General features: G+C 43.5%; 1 protein-coding gene across 3 annotated transcripts in view; it reads left to right on the top strand.

Annotated features, from left to right (window-relative positions):
• The window catches only part of LOC147748145 (complement C3-like), a 1,551,795-nt gene that overhangs the window by 776,173 nt on the left and 749,326 nt on the right, over positions 1–26,296 (top strand). For all 3 annotated transcript variants that reach the window (XM_086959014.1, XM_086959019.1, XM_086959009.1), the window contains exon 18: positions 9,856–9,994. In XM_086959014.1, coding sequence (XP_086815140.1) covers positions 9,856–9,994 — 139 coding nt within the window. The remainder of the gene's footprint in view (positions 1–9,855; positions 9,995–26,296) is intronic.

The following is a 26,296-nucleotide window of genomic DNA, read 5'->3' as shown; positions in this document are numbered from 1 at the left end:
TTGGACAGGCCGGCTCTGATCAGGGTGACATCAATGGCCACCGTGTCAATTTTATGAGCGAGAGCCTCATACTGCTGGCCGATGGTCTCCTTCATGTTGGTAATGGCGCCCATGATGTCCTGCAGAGACAGATCAGTAGGGGCGGTTGGGTCCTCCTTGGCGTCCTCCGGGGTACGGCTAGGGACTCTAGGGGATCCTTTGGATTGAGTGTACCGGTCCATAACGTTGGATTGGACCGGTCCCCCACGAAGGGGCGTCTTAGTCTTCCGTTTCTCGGCTTCACCCCTGGCTGCCATGCTGGAAGATGCGCCCCGGAGGGGCCCGCGAGACCTAGTGAAAATGTCCGCCTGCGGGCAAGGCACCAACAGTCCACAAAAACTGGCTTGTGCGGCCAAGACAAACACACGACTTGACCCAATCGGTGTAGATGGTAGAGTCTCACTCACACTGAATATAGGCTGACCAAGCGGAACATTCTTGCAATCAGACAATGCCAGGACCCAGAAACGAAACCGAAAGTGAAAGTTGGAGTAGGGCTACTGGGGAGACCTCACTGCCGTTGTTACTCAACTTCTTCCCGGCTGCACAATTCGCCAAGTCCCCGGCTTGCCGCAAGGTGGGCCTCAAAAGTTCAAATCGATGTAATTTCGGTTCCCCGAGTCCGAATTAAAATCTGAAAAGAGTTATGAACTCAGCCAAGGTTCATCTTCAATAATCCATCCAAGAATTCAGGATGTTGTCAGGATAAGTTGCGAAGAGTGGCGAGGGTCCGGGGAGCTCTGTGCTCACGCGGCCATCACGGATGCTCGCGTAGCTCCTACCCGATTATAACTTTTTTGACTTCAGATGGTAAATAGAAATCGCCTTCATCCATAAGCAGGTGCAACTCATTGTCATCTCCTTCATTGGACCCACAATTGGTCATAACTGTGTATGTTCTGGCCAATTCATTATATGTTGATCTTTTACCATTTAGGATGTGTTCCTCATGCGCAACTCCAGTGGGACATTTACCAACTGTAAATATGTTGGCATGATGGACTGCCCATCTGCTTCTGATTCATTTGAATTATTTTTCACATTTACTGGTCTGTTAAGCCCGTTTAGTATCTCCCAGAACTTCATTGAGTTAGTCTGTCTGGTGTTGAATATCAGCCTTGTCCAAAATGCCTCTTTGCTGGATCTCATATCCTCCCAGAGTTGTTTTTTATACTCTTTCTGTAAAATTTTTTAACTTTCCCAGGGGAAAGATTGCTGAGTTGTAGTTCTTGATAGTCTGTTGGTTTGCTTTAGTTTTTTTTAACGCGATGCATTTTACAGAAAGTCTTGTTAGCCCTTTATGTAATGTTGCTGGTCCAGGGGCAGGTTGTATTAACAAATCAGCACTGAAGTTAGTACATGCATCAGTGTGATTATTTGTTGTGTAGGTATTATCGGTCAAAAGGTCTCTGGCTAGGAGAACAAGATATGCTTTAGGTTTGTTACTCTTTCTCAAACAACTTAAATTGATCGAATTTATAAAGCCTATGCCTGCTGCTGCCAGTAAGTGAATTGAGGGGCAATCCTAGCGATAGCATCTGATATCAGTGATCACTATCCGTTGAGTATTGAATTTTATATAGCTGAATCAGTAGGAATAGTGGCAGCGAAGGTAACTGTGTAGTCAAATATGAATCAAAAGTTTGGGCCATTATGAGTAAAGTTAGGGGGATTATCCTCTGAAAACCTTCCATTCAACCGCATGATGCCCAGAAATTCCAGGCTCGTCACAAATCTTTCCCCATTCATGGCCCGCCATTTAACTACAGGACTTGATTGTGATGAGATATTCCAATATGAAATCTCAGCACTCAACATATCACCTTCAGAGTATAGATTAGATTTGAGTTAAAGTCCTGTGTCAATATTATATCCCACGTTGATTTGCTTGTAATCAGTTATCCTGGAAAATATCATTTTTTGAAGCACTTGCTGCATGACTGCGTTAGGGTAAGCATAGATGTTAAACAGCAGAACTGGTGGTCCTTTAATCTTTGGTCCACTTGCTAAGTTTGATTATTTGGAGATCTGAATCTACAAAAGGTAGTTCTTCTGAAGAGATATCTAAATTAAGCGATACATATACTGCAAGCCCTCCACCCCCCTTTTAGGTCTCCCATATTGGTGTGGTTTTGTGGCCATGATTTGATTACGTATATAACCTTCTACTGAGAAGTCTACCATTGACCAGGTCTCTTGTAAGGCAATCATATCAAAATTTTGTTTTTGGAGGAGTACCATCTGGAAGCAATGTTTTAGCCCCTTCGATATTTCATGATAGAAGGTGCAAAGCAGTCTCCACCATCCCGGTTTCTTTCAAATGCTGAATTCATATATTGCTTGGAGCATTTAGCACCAAGGGGATCAAGGCCCACTGGACCCACGTTGAGTTGTTGGCCAGCTTCTCTTGTGTTGACCCCTCTGTTCTATATTCATGTGACATATTCATACCTGTTTAAGAAAACGTTCCCTGACAGATGACAATGATATATAAGGCACTGCGATATTGTGTCCTTATGCCGACAGCTTCAGGGGCAGTCGAATAAGAGCTAAGAAAATAGATAAGAAAAAATGACTCGCTCTATCGCTAACTCTATGTGATTCACCAAGTCTAACACGTATTTATCTGTTCATAGTGAAAAAAGATCAATACTATGTCCATTACGCAATACCTACCTATTAGAATATTAGAATGGTGCAGACCTATGATGTGTTGTCACAATATGCTTGATATAGCCGATAGTGAGAACTGTAGGGGTTACTGGAATGCTGTAGACAAACAATGTTTTGCCCCACGGAGCTAGATGTAGCCGATAGTAGGAACTGTAGGGGTTAAATTAACCAAGCTGCAAGTTAAAAGTGACATACAAAAAAACGGCGATTAGCCAAAAGTACCATGATGACTATGACCTTTCTATCCGGTGACGTCAGACGCCAACAGTGGGCTAGACAAGTAAGCAACATCTGCGTCGGTAATTTCATGCAGGTAAATTTAGAAACCCCACACAGTTTAATAGTCGGCAAAAGGCAGGGTAGTCATCATGGTACTTTTGGCTAATCACGTTTTTTTTGTATGTCACTTTTAACTTGCAGCTTGGTTAATTTAACCCCTGCAGTTCCTACTAACGGCAACATTCAAAGTTTCTGTTCGTGTCTTGCCGCGCACGGCACCTTCGTGGAAACGCGTCAGATCGCGGGAGATTTACCTCCAAATTGAAATATTCCAGAAATGTGTTTTGTCGCATACCCATAATGATGCATACTAGAGAACGTAACAGAACGTACAAACAAAATTGAAATTCGCCTTGAGAAAGCCCTGGCGCAAATGGCCATAGAGGGTGAAACACGTGTCGGCTGTCAATTTTCGAATCTGCACCAATAAAATTCTGTCTTTTCTAAAACTGGAGCAACTTCATCATTTGAGTGGCAATCTGAATCAATGATTACAGGATTCACCCTTAAAACAATACGTATACAAAATTGGAAAACATACTCTCTTTCTCCTAAAACCCAGCGGATCAGCGGCGGACGGACCTGCCGTCCGCCGCTGATCCTACCGCCATCCTGATCTGGCGGGTGGTGTGTAACCGGGACGGCGGCGGTGAATCCGCATCCTCCGGGCCGGTGGTGACTTCCACCGGCCCGGAGGATGCGGATTCACCGCCATCCTAATCGACCCCTATGTTAGGAACTGTAGCTGGGCAAGGTGTTTTAGCATAGGTACAAGGAGTCACACAGTGGATTGTCATAGAGTAAGATAATCATGGTTTAATACTATGTGAGGAACTGTAGCTGGGCAAGGTGTCCTAACATTTTTATAAATAAACTCTCTTTTAGGTTTGTGGTAATTTCCTGAAGAATGCGTTTGATACGCCGAAACGTGCGTCGAAAAATTACTACGTGGATAACATCTTGACTATTATTATATTAATGATAGCTACATATCGACTGAAACCTTTTGTAGATGTAACCTTGTATGTTTATTGTAAGAAATATTGTTGACATTGATGTGTTATGAAATGATTTTTGATGTTTTTAATTTGCCATGAATTTTTATTAATGAATAATAAATGCATTATATATTTTTATAGATACTCTATTGTCTTGGATTTTTGCTATACCCTCCGCACATGTATATTTGTATTCATCTATGATTGCCTAGGAATTGTTTATCGCACACAGAGTCTGTTAGTCTACCTGCCTTTCTGGCATGTTTTCTTTGTCTTCTGTTTAGTTTGAGGGCAGGAGTCATTTGCACACTCACCGAGTGTGGTTGTGCCAGTTGCATAGACTGAAGTCTGACTCCCTCCTGTTCCTGCTTGCTTGAAATTGTTGTGAGATATTCTTGTAAAGGATTTATCTGCACAATTTCAAATGGTTTGACTTTCTGCTCTTGATCTTGCCCACTTAAGACACTCTTTAGGATTCCAATGGCTGGCTTATTTATAGTGATGCTGGTTTTGCTTCCAAAAGTTTTTGATAGGATTCCTGGGAGGCTGGCCAAATTATCTGGTTTTGGTTCACATCAGTACTTAGTCCGAGATGATGAATACATGGCCTGCACCCCAGTTATTAGGCCGGTTATGTTTTGCAACTTAGTATTAATACCAGAGATGTTTGAGGCCATTAAGTTCATGAGGTCAATCTGGACATCTAATTTGTCTGACTGAAGATTTAGGGCATCAAGTGAGGTTTGTTGTGTTGTTAACCCCTTCGGTGCTGATGAAGGCTCCCAGTCGTCATGAGTTACGGTGCTCGTGTGCTGATGACGGCTGGGAGCCGTCATGACCACACCCGCGATCGGAATGTTCAGCACCGGCGCAGAATTCCAGCCGCAGCCAAGGTGTTAAAAGTGATTCCCATAATCCAGGGGTGTTGTCTGATTGTATGCCCAGCTTGTTTAGGATACTCACCCCATTACTGTTGAAGTATTAAGAACTGCCTCACTATTTAGCCTTTTATTTGAGACAGGAGGTGTTTTTCCTGCCCTCTGAGCTTTCTTGGGGTGTGTATCTCATTGTTCTTGAGTTTCAGAGTTCCTTTTTCAATATCACTTAACAAGACTTTTGAATTGCAATATTACTATCTGTTCTGATTTTGTTTATTGTACTGAGACTGTTTCTGGGCTGATGTTGTTATCTAGCGTTATCATCCTCAACTCTGTAGGAAAGTAATATCTGCTTCTTATGGTTACCCCCAATTTTTGCTGATGTCACACTGTTTTTGGCTTAGTCTGACTGGTGTCCTGCTATCCAGGACCCCAGTCTGTCAGCTTTCTCCCTTAAATTGCAATGCATGTACTTTAGGTACATTCCAGATTGGATCCTGGAGTATCCTTATCAGTCCCTAGTACATGGCACACCATGTACCCTGGGCATAGGTACCCCAGAGGCCTCCCATGGGCTGCAGCATGTGTTATGCCACCCATGAGAGGCCATCCAAATTGACATGACAGGCCTGCTACTGCAGACTGTGTAAGATGGTTCTTGCACCGCTTACTGAGATATAGGTTCACTACATCTCTCTAAATCACTGCACTTAAATACCTATCAGTCACCCCATGGCAGGCCTTAACAATCCTAAATGCAGGGTGCTGGGTTTTACCTGAGAGGGTGCCCCAGCATGAGCAGAGCCCCTCTGTAGCCTTTGAGGACCTTTCTCTAGGGTTGTCTTTGATGCAGCCACACATATATGTTTAAGTGCATTATAACCTCGCGGTAAATGCTAACTTTAAAACAACTGCATAGAAACATGTTGTGTTTGGTGTCAAACAACTGGTGTGGGAGGTATGATCCCACCCTTCTAGAGGAACATATGTGGGTCACCGGTCTGCCCGGTACCAGCTTTCTCAACCTGGGTAGCACAAAATGGATGCTGCCAGCCACAGACACGGGTCTGCCCTCCTGCTGCTGAGTCAAGCTCACGAAGAGGAAGGCATGACAATAGGCATCCTGTCACAGGGAGGTGTAACCATCTCCCAGACAGGATATAGTGTATTGAGGTTGGGTGGGTGCAACCTCTGAGTGCCGGAAAGTCAGCACTAGGGGCACATTTGGTGTCCCTGTGCATAGTCCAGCTCAAACCAGTTTTGGGACCCATTGGTTCCTTCTCTGGAGTGAAACTGGACAAAGGAAATGGGTGTAGCCAACCCTCTGTCCTGCCCCATCCCATAGGAGGGTCCACATAATCTATCCAACCCTTTCCCATGGGTATAAAAATGGGTTACCTGATCACAGGACTTTAGATTTTACCTGGACAAGATTCTGCTAAGAAGAAACCAAGTACTTCGACTGCCTGCATGACGCTGGACAACCTTGGAGTGAAGGAGTTACTTTCCTGCAAAAGCAGGCACCTAAACGCATCTACCTGGTTTGTTGCTCCCGAGGACTCCAAGGATTTTAACAACACAGGAGGAGGGTTCCCGAAGGTCCCTGAGGTCGATCTGCCCTCTCAGCGATTCTGAGACCAGTATCCCTCGTGGGACCAGTGCAACCTGAACCCCTGTGCATTGCGTTATTTTGCAGTTGCATATGCTTACTGATGATTCCTTAGCCTGTGCTTTGGACTCCATGTAGTCCTGACCCCAAGCAGTATTTGCACTGAAGATTTCTGGCCTCCACTCTCAGAGTGTCCTGTGGGCTGGTCCTTTGCATACTTGCTTGAAGTCTCCTCGCGTTCCCTGGTCCGTTGACCTGTGGGTTCTATCGAGGGTCGCTTTGTGAATTGTTGGTCTTACCTTGTTGCTCCAGACGTGCCCTGACTCACCTGGTTGCTCCAGACGTGCCCTGACTCTCCAATGCTTGGAGAGTCCCCTTGAACTTGCTGGTCCACACCGTAACCTGTTTCCTCTGACCGTGTGGGTTGCTGTGCTAAGTCTTGTTGGTGATCCAGCCGGACATCGACCCCTCAGCTCTCGACATCCTTTGTGGGGCATCTCACTTCCAAATTCTTGTCCTAGATGTCTCCTGGTCCCCGTGGCAGCAGAGTCAAGTAACCCTTGTTTGCACCTGAAGCACCCGACATTGGTGGGCATTCAACTACTGAGCCCCAGGTCACCATAAGTGACCCAGACTCTGCTCCCTCTGCTTTCAGGTTCCTCTCACCTTGAATCCAAGTTTGCATTCCACCGGAGACTCTTCGCCTTCCTGGCAGCAGTACTTCTTTTCAGCTCTTCACTGAAAACGATGAAGGTTTCCAACACCACTTGACACCTATGCACCCGGCTCATCTGGGTTAGGTAGCATGGGTCCCTTGGTACTTACTGGTGGGTTGGCCTTAGAACCTCATATTTTCCAAACGGTTTGCTTGAAGTCCTCTTAGAAGCATCCTAAACTTGTAAATTTCCAACCATGACTTTCCCATAGAGTTGTACAGAGCACGCGTCTTTGTTTCCTCACTGCACCCGTCCTCCGTGGGCTCCCTGTGTCACTCCTCTGGATGGTTCTTTGGGGTCCAGCGATTCTACGTGCCCTAGGCACTGTGTCTAGTCAAGTCATGGTTGTTATACTATTTTTTTAGTATATGATTCAGTCTCCCCCTGGAGCCCGCTGTGCATTGTGCTATTTACAAATGTTTTATTGATTCAGTATGGTGTGCTTTATGTCCTAGTCTCACATAGAGACTAGTAGAGAGTGTTATATCAATAAATACATATTTTTATATAAACACTGTGTGGTCGTTCTCCTTTCATTTAGTCATTTAGGAGCTGATAGTCTGGTAAAACAAGTTGCTTTACATTCCTCCAAGATTAAGCCTGAAGGCTGCTCTCCATAGCTACCACTAGGGTAGTTTTGAATAAGGTTATCTTTGACCTCATACATCATAAGGGTCGTGTGGACTGGTACAAGGTGCCTACTTTAATTAGTGGACAGCATATACCAACCCACCTTCTCACAACCTCCATTACCTGTGCTACATCTATATTGTTAGAAATAGAACGCAACCAGGAACTGTCCATCTCCTCATCTTCAGCCATAATTATGTGATTGACTATCTTGATTTGAGATCTTTTGACAGGCTGTTGGGGGGCTAAAGTGAGATTGGTCCAGTAAGTGAACCTGAGCTTCAACCACAATGGTGTTCGGTTTGGGCTCTGCCACCGGCATATGGGGCCTTCCATTGGTGCAGGCAGACTTTTGTGTTGGACTTACTAGAGAAACATCTGTTGAGCCTGGTACTGTTAATTAACCAAGCAGGCCCTTTTGTTCCCGTGGTCCATCTTTTGAGGAGTTAAAGGCATTGGCAACCCTGGTATATTGTTGATATGCCTTTAAGAAATGCAAATTTGTGATTTAGGTTGGCTTTTCAAAAACATTTCACTACTGGTGCTGTCATGGAACTGCACCCCTGAAGTGCACTTTCTCAGGGGATTTAATTGTTTTGGTACCTTGATTTGTGTTCATCCAACATATGCATTTCTGAGCTTTCAGGGTTAGAGGTTGCCTGGTCTTCCCTGATCTCATTTTCACTGAGTGGCTGGGAAGCATAATGCTAGATTACCAGTAGCAGGGAAGCAGCAGCCAGCAGAAGGACCCCCCTTTGTTTGATATTTATTTGTTATTTAGAAGAGTGGAGAAGCTTCTGGAGGGATGCAACTGTACCCAGGCCTGGTCCAGCTGCCCCCCGTTCCTATTGATGCAGCCGGTTGGCTGCAGCCAATGGTATCACAGCCACACTCAATGTCCAGCTAGCGCCTTTTTTGTTGAATGAAATGTAGTACGGGATGAAGGCTTTCCAATACTTCTATGAGCAATTTACTTTCCTAAAGGCACCAGCCGCTAACAAGTAGCTGTAGGATTTCAATCTTCAGTTACGTAATTTATGCTTTGTGTTAAATGGGATGATAACTGCACCTACCAATGCCTTTTCCCAGCCTGTCCCTAAGCCTAGTCTAATGGTAACCTCCATGGCAACTCTGGGTATTGGTCCTCTTCTTCACCACCTCCTGGTGTAACCAAGTCCCATGGAAGCATTTGGTAATTTACAGGCTGAGAGGACACAGGTGGCCACCTTCTCTTCTGTAGTTTTTGTGTCCTTGCCTTCAAAAGTCTGTCACTGGAAAGTACAGAACTTATGGTACTTGTTACAATTGCAGCACTAATAGCACTCATAAAACAATTTCCGCCCACACAGCACGCCCATTCCTTATCCTCTTCTTAGCCTTGTCCACTCCGGCCACCTCTGCTTGCTGTGGGTGGCCCCCCTGCACTTGTTGACATGTCTCACCACATCTTGCCAGTTTCCTCTTGTATCTTCTGGCCGTATCGGGCCTAGTCTAGCTTGGGGATCAGTTACCAGTCACGGAGCACAGACTGCATGAAGCGCCCTGGAACACTGGTTACGGATATCCTATGCTTCAGCCACATCTTCTAAATATCGCCTGTGTGTCTCCTGCCCGCATCTGGCCCCCCCACACCCTTTGCTTCTCCTTCTGCTTCCCAGTTAGAATGCCCACCGCTGCAGTTGTGTTACATCTTTGAGAAACAATTTCAGGTGTTGTCTCAAGTCAGCATTTTTGTTTACTCTTTCAAGCCTTAATAACATCAGAAAACTATTTACCTGATCACTGTGTAAGTTACCCATTTTACATGATTTATATTTTTGTGGTACAAGATCTCATGTGGTTGAAGCCATCAATACACATATATAAAAGCAGCAGGGTGTTCGGTAGTATCCGAAGTGGTCAAAAAGAAATTCCTTTCGGGCTAGTGATGATGAAAAAGTGTAAAATTCAGGAAGGCAATTTTAGGAGCTATGGTGAAACACTGAATGTAAATGGATGTTTTAACTGAAAAATTCATTCTTTTCGGTTTCTAGACAATGAGGATGTAGGTTGGGATGAAGATGAAGATGAAGAGGAAGAGGAGGATGGAATCACAATAAGAACATCGTTTCCTGAAAGCTGGATGTGGCATATAATCCCAATCAAAAATGACCCGAAGAAACCAGAAACAAGGTAAATGAAATGCCTAATGGTGATATCAGAACAAAAGGAGTATCCAAAAGAAAGATAGATTAAATCATGTGAAATTAGCCCATAGATTTCAATGAATTTCACATTTCCTGTGCTTTCAAAAATACCAAGAGGAGTATGATTAGAGGTTTGGGGAGAAGAGATAGAGAACAGAGATGGCAAAATCAGTACATGCAATCTCAACAACAACACCTACGGCACGTTCTGTAACAATGAACAAGCTACACGTCATGTACTCCCCTTCTTTTGAAACGTCTCATGTTAGAAGGATACATTATTCCACTCCTGGCTAAACAGGTCGGAAAGAAGGCCCATACTTAGTCAACGCATCAAGAAGAGGAGGATATTTTCTCTGGCAATGAGCATTGATTGGAAGAACTAAACCCATTCATTAGACCCTTGTCAGAGGCATCACTCATTAGTAGAGTAGGACCTGGATTCAGAACAATTGACTGATGAAGATCTGTGGAATGAATATGTAATCCCATTACCTTGTTTGAAGATGAAACAGGAAATTTGTATGTACAGAGCAAAAGTAATTTATTTTTCCAATGGTGTCTGTGAGATATTGGGTTGGTGGTTGACTGGTACGTGAACCTTGTCAAGCAACAGCCACAATCCCTTGCATGGTGAACCACAAAAAGCCACTAAATTAACCTGTGCTTAACCATTGGTAGCTCAGCAGGAGGGAGTGTCATCGTCAGTTAGCCTTTGGTCAGAGCTGCGGTGAAGATTGCCTCCGGGTCACCAGGCGCTTTATAAATTTATAAATAATAATAATACATAGAGAGTTAGGGCCTGATTTAGAAGTTGGCAGAGGGAATACGCCATCACAAATGTGACGGATATCCCATCCACCATATTACAATCCCCATAGGATAGAATATGGTCCTAATACAGCGGACAAAATATCCGTCATGTTTGTGACCTAGTGTTCCCCTTTGCCAACTTCTAAATGAGGCCGTTAGTCTCTGAAGAGCAAGTGTAAGCTCTCCAGCTGGATGGGGCAAAGGGATATAGCCAAATACAGTTCCACCAGGGCCGATAATACCCCTTTGGTGAAGAACTGCTGAACAGGACTTACTACTGTGGAGAAGAACGTAGTGAGAGAAGCTGCAAAGTCAGTCCGACCGGCGATGCACCTCGGGCAGATTAGCGAACATGTCGCTCCCAGTCGCCTCTTGGTTTTTAGAGCAATTTTTAGTGAAACATTCTCTAGGTCCCCACTTCAGGGTTTTGGCAATGTAGTCACCTTCCTCTCCACTTCCAAGGTTCCTCGACTGGCGGGGCACCGATTGGAGGGTTAGGACTCACTCAGGCTGGGTTTAGGTGTGGGCCCAAGGTGAATCAAGCCTTTGGTGTCCCTGAGGCTCAGATCAGAAGGCCATCAAACTGGCCCCTTGGAGTCTCTATGGTAGTAATATGCTAAAGTTGCAAGTTCACTCCTTTTTCCCCAGGCTAGAGCTAGGAGGTAGCATGTCGGCAGCCAAGCAGAGTGCCAGACCTTTCAGCAGAACAGTAGTCTTTCTTCCTGGAAGAGACTCCACAGGTCCAGAAGTGTACTGAAGAGTTGGTGCCTGACGTCTTACTTTTATACCATGGTGCCTTCCTTCTGGTAGGTGGGAGAAACTTCTAGACAGTGGCTTTGAATTGCATGAAATTTCCTGACTCCCCTGCCCTAGCTCCAAGCTGGCGGCGGTGACAATGTGGAGGCGATAGGCCCTTTGTGTGGAGGAAGAGCCCTCCTTATTCAGTTGCAAGTGGGGCTTTGCTCAGCCCCAAACACCCTGCCAACAGATGGCCCATTCAGACACACTTAATCCCTAAATTGTTTGACAGTCTGGGAGGAATTCACAAAGTCTGTCAGTTACACCTAGTCGTGTGACACAAGATAGGGTTCAGGCACAAAAGGGCTAAGGGCAGAAAAATTGCAACTTTCTGAAAGCGGCATTTTCAAAATTGCATTAAAAATCTGACTTTATCATTCATTAGGGTTTTTCATTACTACTCCAAAGACACCAAGTATAATATAGCTACCTTCTTCCAATTGGGCATTACAGCTTATTAAATGTAATAATTAATCCCAATGTTATCCTATGAGAGGGGCAGGCATCACAGTAGTGAAAAACACATTTCGGAAGTGTTCACTACCGGACTTGTGAAACTAAAATGTACATGTCCAACCATTCTCTTACAAGGCACCCTCCCCTATGGGATACTTAGGGCCTACTTTAAGGGTGACATGCATATAATAAAAGGAAAGTTTAAAGTTTTGCAAGGGGGTAATATTGCCAATTCGAATTGGTAGTTTAAAACTGCATTCAGGCTGCATTAGCAAGCCTGGGGCATGTTTTAAGGTGCTACCTAAGTGGGTGGCACAATAAGTGCTGCAGGCTCAGCAGTAGCATTTAATTCACAGGCCCTGGGTAAAAGGTATACCATTCTACAAGGAATTGATAAGCAAATAAATATGCCAATCAGGTGTAAGCCAATTAAGCCATGTTTTAAGGGTAAGAGCACAAGCACTTTAGCACTGGTTTACAGTAGTAAAGTGCACAGTCCTAAGGTCAACAAAACCAATTCAGCAGAAAGTGTGAGAATTAAAGGCAAAACGTTTAGGGGGGGACCCTGAAAAGAGGGGCAGGTCCAACCATTTGTCAAAGTGTATCAGAATTTAGAAGTGTTGGAAAAGAAAGGGGTAACAATAGCATCCCTGATGATCAGACATGCGAATGTGCAGTTCATTTGATCACCTATGAAAGAGAACAATATCAGAGTAAGAGAGCTTAGAAAGATGTACAGCAACAATGGCATATAAACTGGCAATTTGTTGCACCAGCAAGGAGAAGATGGGTTGATCTTGTGCCCGTGAAGTGAAGAAGTCAAACCAGCTCCACATATGGCTTCGATAGACTTTATTCCTGCTCAGTAGATTGAGCCCCTGCATATATTTCAGAAACCACCCGCACGAGGAATGTCACTTGCCCAAAGTAGCAATTCTGTGTGGGTGTATTCACTCGCTGTCAGAGTCCAAATATTAAGTTCTCCGCAATATCTTGAGGGGAATTTGGAATGTGGAAAAACTCTTGAGGTGGTTTATCCATGCTTTTTATATTCAAGAAAATGCATCAACAATGGCCTTGCATGGTTTATTGAGCCCTATTTAAAATCACTGTCAAGGACCAATATCTGCTGCTACGTATTAAACAATGTAACAGCTACAATGGTTCAGGGAAAGTAATAGACAAAAAAAAGAAAAATAAGTTAAGTCATCATCAGGAAATAAAACAATATTTCGGAGCAACCATAATTTTCAATCTGGAAATAAAAACAATTAGAATGTTGGGGGTACCAAAACGGAATATTCACAAACAAGGAACTCAACAAAGGGCCAAGGCAGTTGAAATAGATGAAACAGAATCAGTGCACCTTGCATACTGAAATAGTTGTGTAAAGGTAAAGAAAAAGAGCCTTTACCAACTAGATTAAGCAAGGTTGTGTAACTAATTTATAAAGTGTGCACTGATATCACCAATAAGTGAACACATTGAATCCATAGACTCATATACTTTAATGTTAGGGCCCCAGGTAAAGTATACCAGACCAGAATAATAAATTATAAGCCAAGAAGTGCAAAATAGTTGACGAAAATATTGCTAATATACTTGTAGTGGATAATCTTATCACGTAATAGGTCAGGGAATAATATCCTCCAGGCTAAAAAATAACCTCAAGATATCCATAGTCTCTGCAACATAATTGTGTACTGAAATAGTTGTGTAAAGGTAAAGAAAAATAGCCTTCACCAACTAGATTAAGCAAGGTTGTGTAACTAATTTATAAAGTGTGCACTGATATCACCAATAAATGAACAAATTGAATCCATAGACTCATATACTTTAATGTTAGGGCCCCAGGTAAAGTATACCATACCAGAATAATAAATTATAAGCCCAAAAGTGCCAAATAGTTGATGAAAATATTGCTAACATACTTGTAGTGTATAATCATATCATGAATAGGTCAGGGAATAATATCCTCTAGGCTAAAAAATCACCTCAAGATATCCATAGTCTCTGCAACAGTAGTACATAAGTACATCAAATGTATAAATCAAGCTGAACTAAGTAAACCTGAAAACAATTCATATTATTCCAAAACTCACCACTGAACAATAGTTCTGCTCCCTAGAGTGTCACACTGGTATGTAAGGGTTAAACACACTTTCTAGGGAATACCTCTGAAGCGCTAGCCAATTTGCAAAGTAAAGTCTCCAAGGAAAGGTATTTAAAACAAAGGGGAGAGAGAAGAAAGTTTTCAGACATCAATGATTTCATAGGATTTCAGCAAGCGATGAGCAACTGGCAACGTCATCTACATGGACCCTTACCCGTTAAATTAATTCACCTTGAGTAGCCACATGCAAGACCCTCTGACCGTCATGTTAGAGCTGCAATGAATCAAAATCCATTAGTGGGGAACGCAACATTAACGTTCCACACCCTGGTGCACAGCATTTTATTTAAAGGATACTAGATCCCCCTTAAACTCATCCATTTTTTCTGATACTGATTCGTCCATGTTTTAACTTTAACATATTCTTTTCAATATTTCCATCCGTTCCACATATCCATCAAATTGCGTGTTTTTTTGAAACTTTAAGTATTCACAGGTGCCCATCCAAGCCTCCTTGTAAATATGATTCATACACGAAAAGTAGTTCTCAGCAGCATCTGTCAGGTACGCTCCACAGGATCCGGATGGTGAATATAAAGCCCACCTCCAAACGTCACAAACACTCTGATAAATATCAACAGAGGATTTGAGCCATTAGGCGAGGGGTAAATGCAAAATAATAAACAGGGAAGGGAAGGAAGGGGTCTGCTGGGAAAGGGAAGTACCTGAAACGACAGAACATACAGAGGTAAGAACACCATACAACCAACACAACCAATATCCAGCTATTAACCCCTGAAACTAGGTACCTGTGAGATAAAGCAGAACTTGGTAAAATGGTGTTCTCTGATTCCCCCTCTGAGGATATATGCTTGAGCCCTATAGGGAATATGCATAGGTTAAGAATCGATCTCATACATGAAACCCACACAACTGAACCAGAATGACACTTCCTAATACCTTATTAAGAACTCAAGCTATCCGAAATAAGGAGTTCTTGAGGAAGCTTGGTCAATAGAATACCTGAACACAGGGGAAATAATATATAGAATCTGTAGTGTTGACCAACAGATACGGTAATGCGTGGGAAGCAAAAACCACAGCACTCCGCTCTGTTTGGTAGTAGCACACAAAGTCTCTGAAGGAATCACAGGCACGAGAAATAAGCATTCCACAAACTTGGCATGTTGTTAAACAGTATAAGAACGTCTGACACTGTAAAAGCACAACCTTTCCAAGTCAAGAATATTAGCTTGTTCGGCAACACGCAGTTGCGACCACCGCAATGCTCCGCAAGCGTTACAGTCACTAATAGTTCCACAACCTACAAGCGCTTGTACTGAATACACGGAGCAGCTGCTGCCACTGTGCACCACCTACCCCAGGGTAGTAATAAACAAAAATGTAATAGCCAAAAAGACGGCAGCGCGTGGCTCCTTCCACCACTACGCTCCGCTCTTAAGTCCCAAAGAAACAACACGCTATATAAACAGAAGAGCGCTCAGTCTGTCGAACGGAAGCGAGTAGGGGAATAACCACTGCGCTCCGCTGCAGTTTTGAATCGGAATACCAAGCGCCGCAGTTCCTTCACTGCGCGCTAAAGACACGGCAACGCGTGGGAGCCCCCACAGCGCTCCGCTCAATGGCGAACTCGGAAGGGCGGGGAACCGCTCCTACCTGCTGGCGAAACCCTTCGTTTAGGCAGCTTTCTTCACGGTGAAGCGGGGCACCCGACACCAACCTCCTTCCTCCTCTCAGCATAGGAAAACGGAATAACACGCAACAGGAAGCATGTAACAGGAACTAAAATAGCCTTCACCGAGGCTTCTGGGAAATGTAGTTCGTTCGGCGCCCGATTTCCAATTACTGTATGTCGTCCTCTTGACACAGTAATGCAGGCGCATGGACGGGTCCTGACAGCATCCTTTATTTACAACCTAATGCATTTCGAGCAATCACTTGCTCTTCGTCAGGGGTAGCTGTAATACAACATTACGAAATTCGCATTAATAATCAAGACACCTCATTAAACTCTACATTCAGTTTAGTACAAACATGGTGATCAGAACGATTTCATTGCATGATTTAATTACATCAAAATACGTTCACTTTGATCAGCTCCCCTAGTGTTTTACCGCAGCTAAATGACTACCCAGACATTTCAGAGTCGAAATACTTTGCAACGAGGCTATCTATCATTTTATCCTTCTTTTTTATATAGGTATACACCCGCTCTCATAACCTACTCGGTTGTTATACACTTGCTCATTACGCCATAGCCACACTTCCGCCTTAAAATGCTACCACTTCTTCTGTTTCCAACACGTACCAGTTTTTTCACATTCACATACACATCTCCTCCTCATTTAAAAGCCAAGTTCCTCTCAAGCTCCTAGGTGTGTTCCCCTTCGCCGCTAACTTTATCAAATACTTCAGCTCCTCCCTCATTTTAAATGAGGAGGATACGTATGCAGGTACGCAAGGCGCACAGAGAGAATTAGCAAGTTCTAGTAATGTAGAACACAGTTTCAGCTTAAATATGTAAACCGATAAAGCCACCGGCGTATGTGAATGTGAAAAAACTGGTACGTGTTGGAAACAGAAGAAGTGGTAGCATTTTAAGGCGGAAAGTGTAGCTATGGCGTAATGAGCGGAGGAGCTATGGAGTCGATGAGCCGTGGTGGTAGACATTGCGGCGCGACGATCGTCTGTACCTGGTGGTGAAGTCTGGCAGGTCGCATAGAGACACCCTGCTGATGTGTGTGGGAAGACCGACTTGCGTGCCTTGGAGCTGTTAATAGGAGAGGCGCTCATGCGCCCCAATGTTGGGAGGTCTGCATCGCATACTACGATCCACCACTACACTGGGGTGCAAGGAGGGGATTACCAACGGTGGGTGGCGCCTGTCTGCATCACAGGCTGGATGATGTTGGGCTGACCGGACGCTGTGGAGGGTGAGGCCCCTGAGCTGCGCCGAACATGTGTGGCGGGAGCACTGCAAATTCACGCCTAAGGGGCCCTGCTGCATCAACTGCATCTGGAGGTTTACCAGCGGACTTGGCAGTGACTGCTGTACCCAGGCATGTGAAATCCTACCTGCCTGAGGCTCCTGCTGGCTGAGTCACAGATTTGTGAGAGAGCGCATCAGATTGCGCCACGGTATCAATGTCCAGGTAAGGAGAAGGTGGGACGGGTAGCACAGGACGCCTGGGTGGTAAGTCGCCCTGGATTAGCACACGTAGATGAAGCATTCCCAGGGGCGGCTCTTCCGCTATGGTGGAAGAGCGTCGCCCCACTGCTTTCATGCAATGCAGAAGAGGAACAATCATCACATGATGATAACTTACTGATAGGCGGATTGGCATGCCCACTTAAGTGTGCAATGACTGTTTGGTCGGCCCACTCAGGCTGCCCATAGCAGTAATGTGCACCTCCCTGTTTGTAATGCAGGCTGCATTACAGCCTGCATGGAGAACATGCCCTCCCCTCCTGCCCCTGGCTGCATGCCATGTCCCGTTGCCAATTACCAATCCCACCGCCACATCTCAGCGTTGTGATAGGCTCAAGGGAGGGAGCCTGGCTGCCTACTTCCTGTTCCTGGAAGCAGACGCAGGCGTGCAGGAGCAACGAAGACACGGGACCCTGCTTCAAGGTAAGACTGCCCTTATTAAAATATTACAGGACCCTCTAACACACACATCCCCGTGTCCACGCCCCATCCAGTGTTTTTTCCAGCGTTTACCAATTCCCAGCTGTCCAGCCCCCCCTCCAGCACTTCTCAGTGGCAGCTCATGCACAGCGGGCATACCCCTTGTGTGCCAAAGGCACATATGTGGGTGCAACTCATGACATAATATCACATTCCATTCCAATGCATACTTATACTAGGCACATTGCAACAGTAGAGTAGGTGTTGCATAGCAGAGACATTAATATCACTATTCCCACTTCAGTTAGTGAAACCAAAACTAACCTTTGCACCCAAACCCAACCGTGAACCCTGGAATTCCTTATTGAGCCCCGAGAACACACCCACAAATCTAATTTGACCCAAATGCACACCCCAATTTCCATAGTTTACATCCGAAACCCATACCCACCCAAAAAAGTTTAAATTACCCCATTACTGACCTCACACTACGTTGCAACCAAATGCAATGTAAAGGCACCTGCGTTGTCGGAGTTGCGTTGTTAACAATGTAATGACTGCGTGTTAGAAATGGGGGTCTCTAGTTAGCAGTGGCTGGCCATAGTCCAAGTAGCGACCCTTCTTCCTAAGTCAGAGTAAGGGGGCTGCACCTTTTGATAACCCCTGCTCAACCCTGTGGTAACGTAGCATGAGCAGCTAGGCTTATCACAGAGGCAGTGTCGTAAGCATTTATGATCATACACAGTAACACAGTGAAGGACACTCCAAAGGGACACCTCACAAGTAGTTATAAAAATAAGTATCTTTATATATAGACTTAACACAAGACCAATGACGGTAAAAAACCACAATATTGAAAAATGGAGGTACTCTTGAAAAGCTGGAAAAAGAGATCAAAGTGCTCAAATGGGGGTTCAGTTCAAAGCACGGGTCTCTGCGACCCTTTTACGTACAAAGTACCTGGATTTCGTAGCAAAACAATCAAAATGTCGCAAGCGAGCTGTAACGATGATTTTCCCCACGCTAGGCCGGCGATGCGTTGAATCCTTGCCGCAAGGGAGGATGATGCGTCGGTCTGCAGGTGCATGTGGGACAAAGCAACAGACTTCTTCACGCTAGTCCGGCGATGCTTTGAATCCTTGCCGTAAGGGAGGATGATGCACTGATCCTGTTGCATGTGTGATCTTGTTGCGATAAAAGAAAATGGTGCCCCGTGAGGGAGCGATGATCGGGGTGCGATGCGAGGAAATTGGCGGATGCACGGCACCCGCTCTGCGATGTCGTGATGCGATGATCTCGATGTGATGATCCGGGGTTATCGAGCCTTCGACAAGCCTGCAAACTTGCGATGTGATGATCTTGGGGGTTAGCAAGCACTTCGTGGCCCGCAAGCACGCGATGCGATGATCTTTGGTTTGTGAGCGCTACGCGGCAGCAGCGCGATGATTTTTCTTACGCTCTTCAGCTGAGGCGGCTCGCAAACGGGCGTTAGCGACGATTCCAGCACTCTCTTCTCTGTAGTAGAACTAGAGGCCCGGGAACTCACAGGGGCCTCACTGGGGGGATTCAGGAGGCTGGTGGGGGAGTCGGTGTGCCTGTGACTCCAGCAGGAGGCTAGCTCTCTTCTAGCAGTTTGGTGATTGCTTAGGAAAATAAAAGCCCTTTTCCCTCTTCTTCCAAGTTCAAGGGGAACTACTGCAGGCCAATCCAAGAAACAGCACACAAGCACAAGGACAGTCCTCTCCTGCAGATTCCTTCAGTAAGACGGACAGAGGTTCCTCTTGACATCCAGTAGCAATACAAAAATCAGGGGTTTGGGCACAGATATTTATACCCCAAAAGTCTTTGTTCTCAAAAGTCTCTAGTCACTGAACCCAGCCAGAACCAGTTCTGCTCAGGCCTGGAGCACTTTGTTTACCAGGCTGCATCCTTCCATACAGAAAGAGGGGGTCTGCCATCAGACGCACAGTAGGAGGTGGAGCCAGCATTCACCTTGCCAGGCACAGCCCTATTCAGGTCAAGGAACTACCCCTCCCCAGTACTCAATGCAGATCTCTCTATTCAACCCAGGTCTGACTCAGCCTGCCTTGCCCATCTAAACCCAGACAGCCAATACACATAACAGCAGAGCACACTGGAAGGCTTAGGCAAGAAAATACCTACTATCTAAGAGTGGTATTTTCAAACACAGAGTGTTAAAACCAACTTTACTAAAAGATGTATTTTATCATTATGAGTTCAGGCATACTAAACTGAAATTTCTACCATGTTCCCATAGTCAGATAGGACTATAAGATGTAATAGCCAGTCTGCCCATTCTAGCCTACGGAGAACAGGTAGCCTTGCAGCAGTGAAAAACAAAATGGAGGGTGATTCCCTACCAGGACATGCTACACATATCAAGCCACGTCCTACCTTACACACCGTATACAGTCAAAAATATAGAATTGCAGTAATATTGAATTCAAAATATAGAATGGACAAAATATCGAATGGACAGAATATAGTCAAGAAAAATATCTAATTTGAGGTAAGTAAGTTAAAATCGATTTACATAAATATAGAAAGTCAAAATATCGAAGTATATAATATAGGTATTAAATATATCGATTTTTTATTAATATCACATTTTTTTAAGTGTTTTTTATGTTAGTATATGTGTGAAAAGTGTATATTTATTTTATAATTTATTTTAAGTAATGAATTTTATGGTATTTAATTTTTGCGTAATTTAATTCTGTAGAGGGTTGTGGGTTTATTGGGGAATAGGGTGGGAAGTAATTTAAGTATAATTAATTAAATATTTTAATGTATTTATTGGTATTTATTTTGAATTAATTGTTGATTAATTTTAATTGGTAATTAATTAAATTATAATTTGTAATTTGTTTTACTTAATTTATTAATTGATAATTATGTTAATTGTATTAACTTATTTTGTGTAGCGGGTTGTGGGTTTATAGGGGAATAGGGTGGGAAGTTATTTAATTTTAATTAATTAAATGTTTCAATTTATTTATTGGTATTGATCTTGAATTAATTGTTAATTAATTTTTAATTGGTAATTAATTCATTGTTAATTGGTAATTAATTTGTATTAATAGTTAATGATTTTTAATAATTAATTTTCATTTGTATTTTTAATTGATTAATTATTATATTATATTAAATTGGTAATTACTTTTAATTAATTTGTAATTGGTATTAATATTTAATTTATTTTTATTAATATATGAAGTATTTACTTTCCCTACTGTTGCACTCTCTGGAGTGGAAATAGTAATTTTTACCTCTACGCTATCCAACGCTTTCCCTACTGTTGCACTCTCTGGAGTGGGAATAGTAATTTTTACCCCTACGCTATCCAACGCTTTCCCTACTGTTGCACTCTCTAGAGTGGGAATAGCCATTTTTATCCCTACGCTATCCAAAGCTTTCCCTACTGTTGCAGTCACTGGAGTGGGAATAGTAATTTTTGCCCCTACGCTATCCAACGTTTTCCCTACTGTTGCACTCTCTGGAGTGGGAATAGTAATTTTTACTCCTAGGCTATCCAACGCTTTCCCTACTGTTGCACTCTCTGGAGTGCGAATAGTAATTTTTGCCCCTATGCTATCCAACGCTTTCCCTACTGTTGCACTCACTAGAGTGGGAATAGTAATTTTTGCCCCTACGCTATCCTACGGTATATTTTTTTCTTAATATTATGTTAATATATATATATATATATATATATATATGTTTTAAAAAATACAATTGTATTTTTTTTATAACTTACATTAATTATTTAATAATTTTAAGGTTATTTAAGTATTTTTAAATATATTTTAGTTAATTATTTTTAATACTTTATTAATTTTATACTACTTTAAAGGTTTTAAAAAAAAATCGATATTTTGACTAACTATATTTTTTTAAACAATATTTTTAATTCGATATATTTGGACTTACCTGTTTGTAGATAGGAACTCAATATTTTTGTATTCGATATTTTAACTTCGATATTTGTGTAATTCTATATTATTGTTATCGACATTATGTCAGTGATCCCTTACACACACAATGCACCTACCATAGGGGTGACTGATATGATCCTAAGGGAAGGTTCAGGGGCTGGGAAGTGTGGGCACTTCACAGCCAAGATGGCAGTTTTGGACTGCACGCAGACACTGCAGTGGCAGGTCTGAGGAACACTTTACAAGCTGCTTCTGTGGGTGGCGCAAACCAGCGCTGCAGGCCCACCAGCAGCATTTGGGTTACCAGCCCTGGGCACACACAGGCCACACTACTAGGGACTAACAGGTACACCAAATAAGCCAATCAGGGATATGCCAATTCACAGTCATATTTACACAGGGAGCATTTGCGCTGTGGCACTGAATGGCAGTGGCACAGCACCCAGAGAATCTAATACCAGCAAAAACAGAGGAGACAACAGCGAAAATGGAAGGGAGACCCACGCCAATGGTGCCAGGTCTACCACGTGTCTCCCCCAGCTGAAATGTGGGAGAACTATCCATCTCCTTGGGGGTTCTCTTCACTAAGGCAGAAAAATCGGGACAGACCATCAGCATTGGCGTGTTCTGTACCAGGGCGGTGTTCCACCGTGAAATCCATACCCTGTAGGGAAATGGACCACCCCAACAACTAAGGATTCTCACCCCTCAGCTGCATCAGCCATCTGAGGGGCCTGTGGTCTGTCTGAACCCGGAAGTGAGCCCCAAACAGGTATGGTCTCAACTTCTTCAGTGCCCAGACCTCACGCTCAATTGCACTCCACCTCTGTTCCCGGGGAAGTAACCTCCTACTGATGAAGGCTACAGGTTGGTCTAGTCCCTCCTCATTGATCTGTGACAGAACAGCCCCCACCCCATGCTCTCGAGCATCTGCCTGGACAAGAAATTCCTTAGCAAAATTGGGCACCTGGAGGACGGGTGCTGTACACATGGCAGTCTTGAGGGCATCAAAAGCTTTCTGACAGGTGTCAGTACAATTTACAATCTTTGGCTGCTTCTTGGACGTCAGCTCAGTCAAGGGGGCAACAATGTTGCCATACCCCTTGACAAACCTCCTGTAATAACCTGTGAGACCTATGGAGGCTCTTACCTGGGTCTTTGTCCTGGGGGACTCCCATGCCAGGATGGTTTCAATCTTGGGCTGTAGGGGAGCCACCGGGCCACTCCCAACCTGCTGTCCCAAATACACCAAAGAAACCTACCCAATCTGGCACTTACTGACCTTGATTGTGAGGCCTGCTCTGCGCAGCGCCATCAACACTTCCCAGAGGTGCCGCAAGTGGTCATCCCAGGAGGAACTAAACATTGCAATGTCATCCAGGTACGCGGCACTGAAATCCTCCAGCCCAGCCAACACCTGGTTGACCAACCTCTGAAAGCTGGCAGGGGCATTCTTCATTCCAAAGGGCATCACACGGAACTGGTAGTGCCCATCTGGTGTGGAGGGTATAGAGACAAAATATCGACTCCAAAATATCGACTGGACATAATATCGAGTTTTAAATATAGACTGGACAAAATATCGACTGGACATAATATCGACTACAAAAATATCGTTTTTCAGGTAAGTGAAGTAATATCGACTGTATAAAATATAGATAGCAAAAATATCGATTTTTTAATAATATATAATATTTTATAGTGTATTTTTATGTAATAATATGTGTGAATAGTGTGTATTAATGTTATAAAATATTTTATTACATGAATTTTGTTTTTATAATAATTGCGTAATGTAATTCTGTAGCGGGTTGTGGGTTTATAGGGGAATAGGGTGGGAAGTAATTTAATAATAATTAATTAATTAATATATGTTTGTTAATATTTTTAATTAATAATTAATTGATAATTAATTAATATTAATTAGTTAATTAATTAATATACTTTTGAACATATTTTGTATTAGTAAATAATTGTTAATTAATTAATTGTAATTAGTTAATTACATTAATTAAAGTACATTTTTAATATATATAATTTTGTGTTATTTTTAAGTAATTAATTTTGAAAAAATAATATTAATTATTAAAATAATTACAGCTAATGTTCTAATATATTTACTTTATTGTTATTGTTAATTAATAATTAATTGGTAATTAAATAATATTGATAAATTTTGGGTAAAGGAGCTTTTTTAGGGTTCAGGGTCAGTTTTCAGTTCATGGGTAAAGGGGTATTTTTAGGGTTCAGGGTCAGTTTTCAGTTCATGGGTAAAGGGGTATTTTTAGGGTTCAGGGTCAGTTTTCAGTTCATGGGTAAAGGGGTATTTTTAGGGTTCAGAGTCAGTTTTCAGTTCATGGGTAAAGGGGTATTTTTAGGGTTCAGGGTCAGTTTTCAGTTCATGGGTAAAGGGGTATTTTTAGGGTTCAGGGTCAGTTTTCAGTTCATGGGTAAAGGGGTATTTTTAGGGTTCAGGGTCAGTTTTCAGTTCATGGGTAAAGGGGTATTTTTAGGGTTCAGGGTCAGTTTTCAGTTCATGGGTAAAGGGGTATTTTTAGGGTTCAGGGTCAGTTTTCAGTTTTTGGGTAAAGGGGTATTTTTAGGGTTCAGGGTCAGTTTTCAGTTTTTGGGTAAAGGGGCATTTTTAGGGTTCAGGGTCAGTTTTCAGTTTTTGGGTAAAGGGGTATTTTTAGGGTTCAGGGTCAGTTTTGGGTTTTTGGGTAAAGGGGTATTTTTAGGGTTCAGGGTCAGTTTTGGGTTTTTGGGTAAAGGGGTATTTTTAGGGTTCAGGGTCAACAAATAAGATTTTAAAAAATTATTTTTATTATTTTCATTTATTATTTAATTATTATAATTTAATTTAAGTCGTTTTAAGTATATTTTAGTAATTAAAATTTAATATTAATTTAATTTAACACTGTTTTTAATAAAGTCGATATTTTTTACATCTATATTTTTGTTAACGATATTTTGTACTCGATATTTTTGTACTTACCTGTTTGTAGATACAAACTCGATATTTTGACTGTCGATATTTTGTCCACGATATTTTGGCAAGTCGATATTTTGTCCCTCGATATTATTTCAGTGATCCGGTGTGGAGATTGCTGACCTCTCCTTGGCCCCATCAGTTAAGGCGATCTGCCAGTACCCAGGCATTAGATCAAACGTGCGGAGGTACTGGGCAGCCCCCAACCGATCTATGAGATCATCAGCTCTGGGGATGGGGTGCGCATCGGTCTTCGTGACCGAATTGAGACCTTGGCAGTCCACACAGAATCTGAATTCCGGGGTGGCACCAGACGCTGCAGCTTTTGGTACCAAGACTACTGGGCTGGACCATGGGCTGCTAGAGCACTCAATCACCCCTAGGGAAAACATTTTGGAGACCTCCTCCTTAATGTAGGCCCTGACCCTGTCAGTCACTCGGTAAGCCTTGTGCTTGACACAAGGACTGTCTCCGGTGTCCACATCATGGACGCACCGCTAAGTGACACCAGGCACCAGGTAAAACAAATCAGAAAATTGCCCCAACAGCTGGTGACAATCTCTCTGCTTCTCATGGGTCAGTGTGGTGGAGAGGACCACCCCCACCACTGACCCATCCTTCTCTCCTGTACACAGGAGGTCAGGAAGAGGCTCACTCTCCTCCTCCATCCCAGCATCTGTGGCAGGAAGCATGCCCACTTCAGACCTCACAAAGTGGGGCTTCAGGCGATTCACATGCAGGACCCGCAAGGGGTTCCTGGGAGACTGAAAGTCCACCAAGTAGGTAACTGGACTTTTGCGCTCCACCACCTCAAAGGGACCTGTCCACTTATCTTGGAGCACACCAGGCTCCACTGGGGCTGGTACCCAAATCTTCTGACCAGGTTGAAACTCGACTAGTGGTGTTCTGGTTGTGCCAACGTTTCATTTCCTCCTGGCTGGCTTTCAGATTTGCCTCAGCAATTTTTCTGAAACGCCGAGTCTGGTTCCTGAAGGCCAAGATGTAGTTGAATACATCTTGGGGAGGTTTCCTGGGAGATTGCTCCCAGCCTTCCTTGACCAGACTCAGAGACCCTCTTACCGGATGGCCATAGAGCAGTTCAAAGGGACTGAACCCTAAGGACTTCTGTGGCACCTCACGGTAGGCAAGCAACAAGCATGGCAAGAGGACGTCTCTCTTATGCCTCAGGGACTCCTCTAGGCCAATAATCATGCCCTTCAAGGTCCGGCTGAACATTTCAACCAGACCATTTCCTTGGGGGTGGTAAGGCGTGGTGAACTTATAGGTTACCCCACATTCCTTCCACATAGACTTCATGTACTGGGATATGAAATTGGTCACCCTGTCAGACACCACCTCTCTGGGGAACACTACGCAGGAGAAAATCCCCATCAGTGCACATCCCACCATGGGGCTGTCACCGTCCTGAGTGGGATGGCTTCATGGTACCGGGTGGCATGGTCCACTAGGATCAGGATAAACCTGTTGCCCAAGGCTGTTCTGGGATCCAGAGG

Source organism: Lissotriton vulgaris, chromosome 1_1 (assembly GCF_964263255.1).
Source record: "Lissotriton vulgaris chromosome 1_1, aLisVul1.2, whole genome shotgun sequence".
Taxonomy (NCBI): domain Eukaryota; kingdom Metazoa; phylum Chordata; class Amphibia; order Caudata; family Salamandridae; genus Lissotriton; species Lissotriton vulgaris.
The sequence above is the reverse complement of the archived record's forward strand: the minus strand, read 5'-3'. Positions and strand labels throughout refer to the sequence as shown.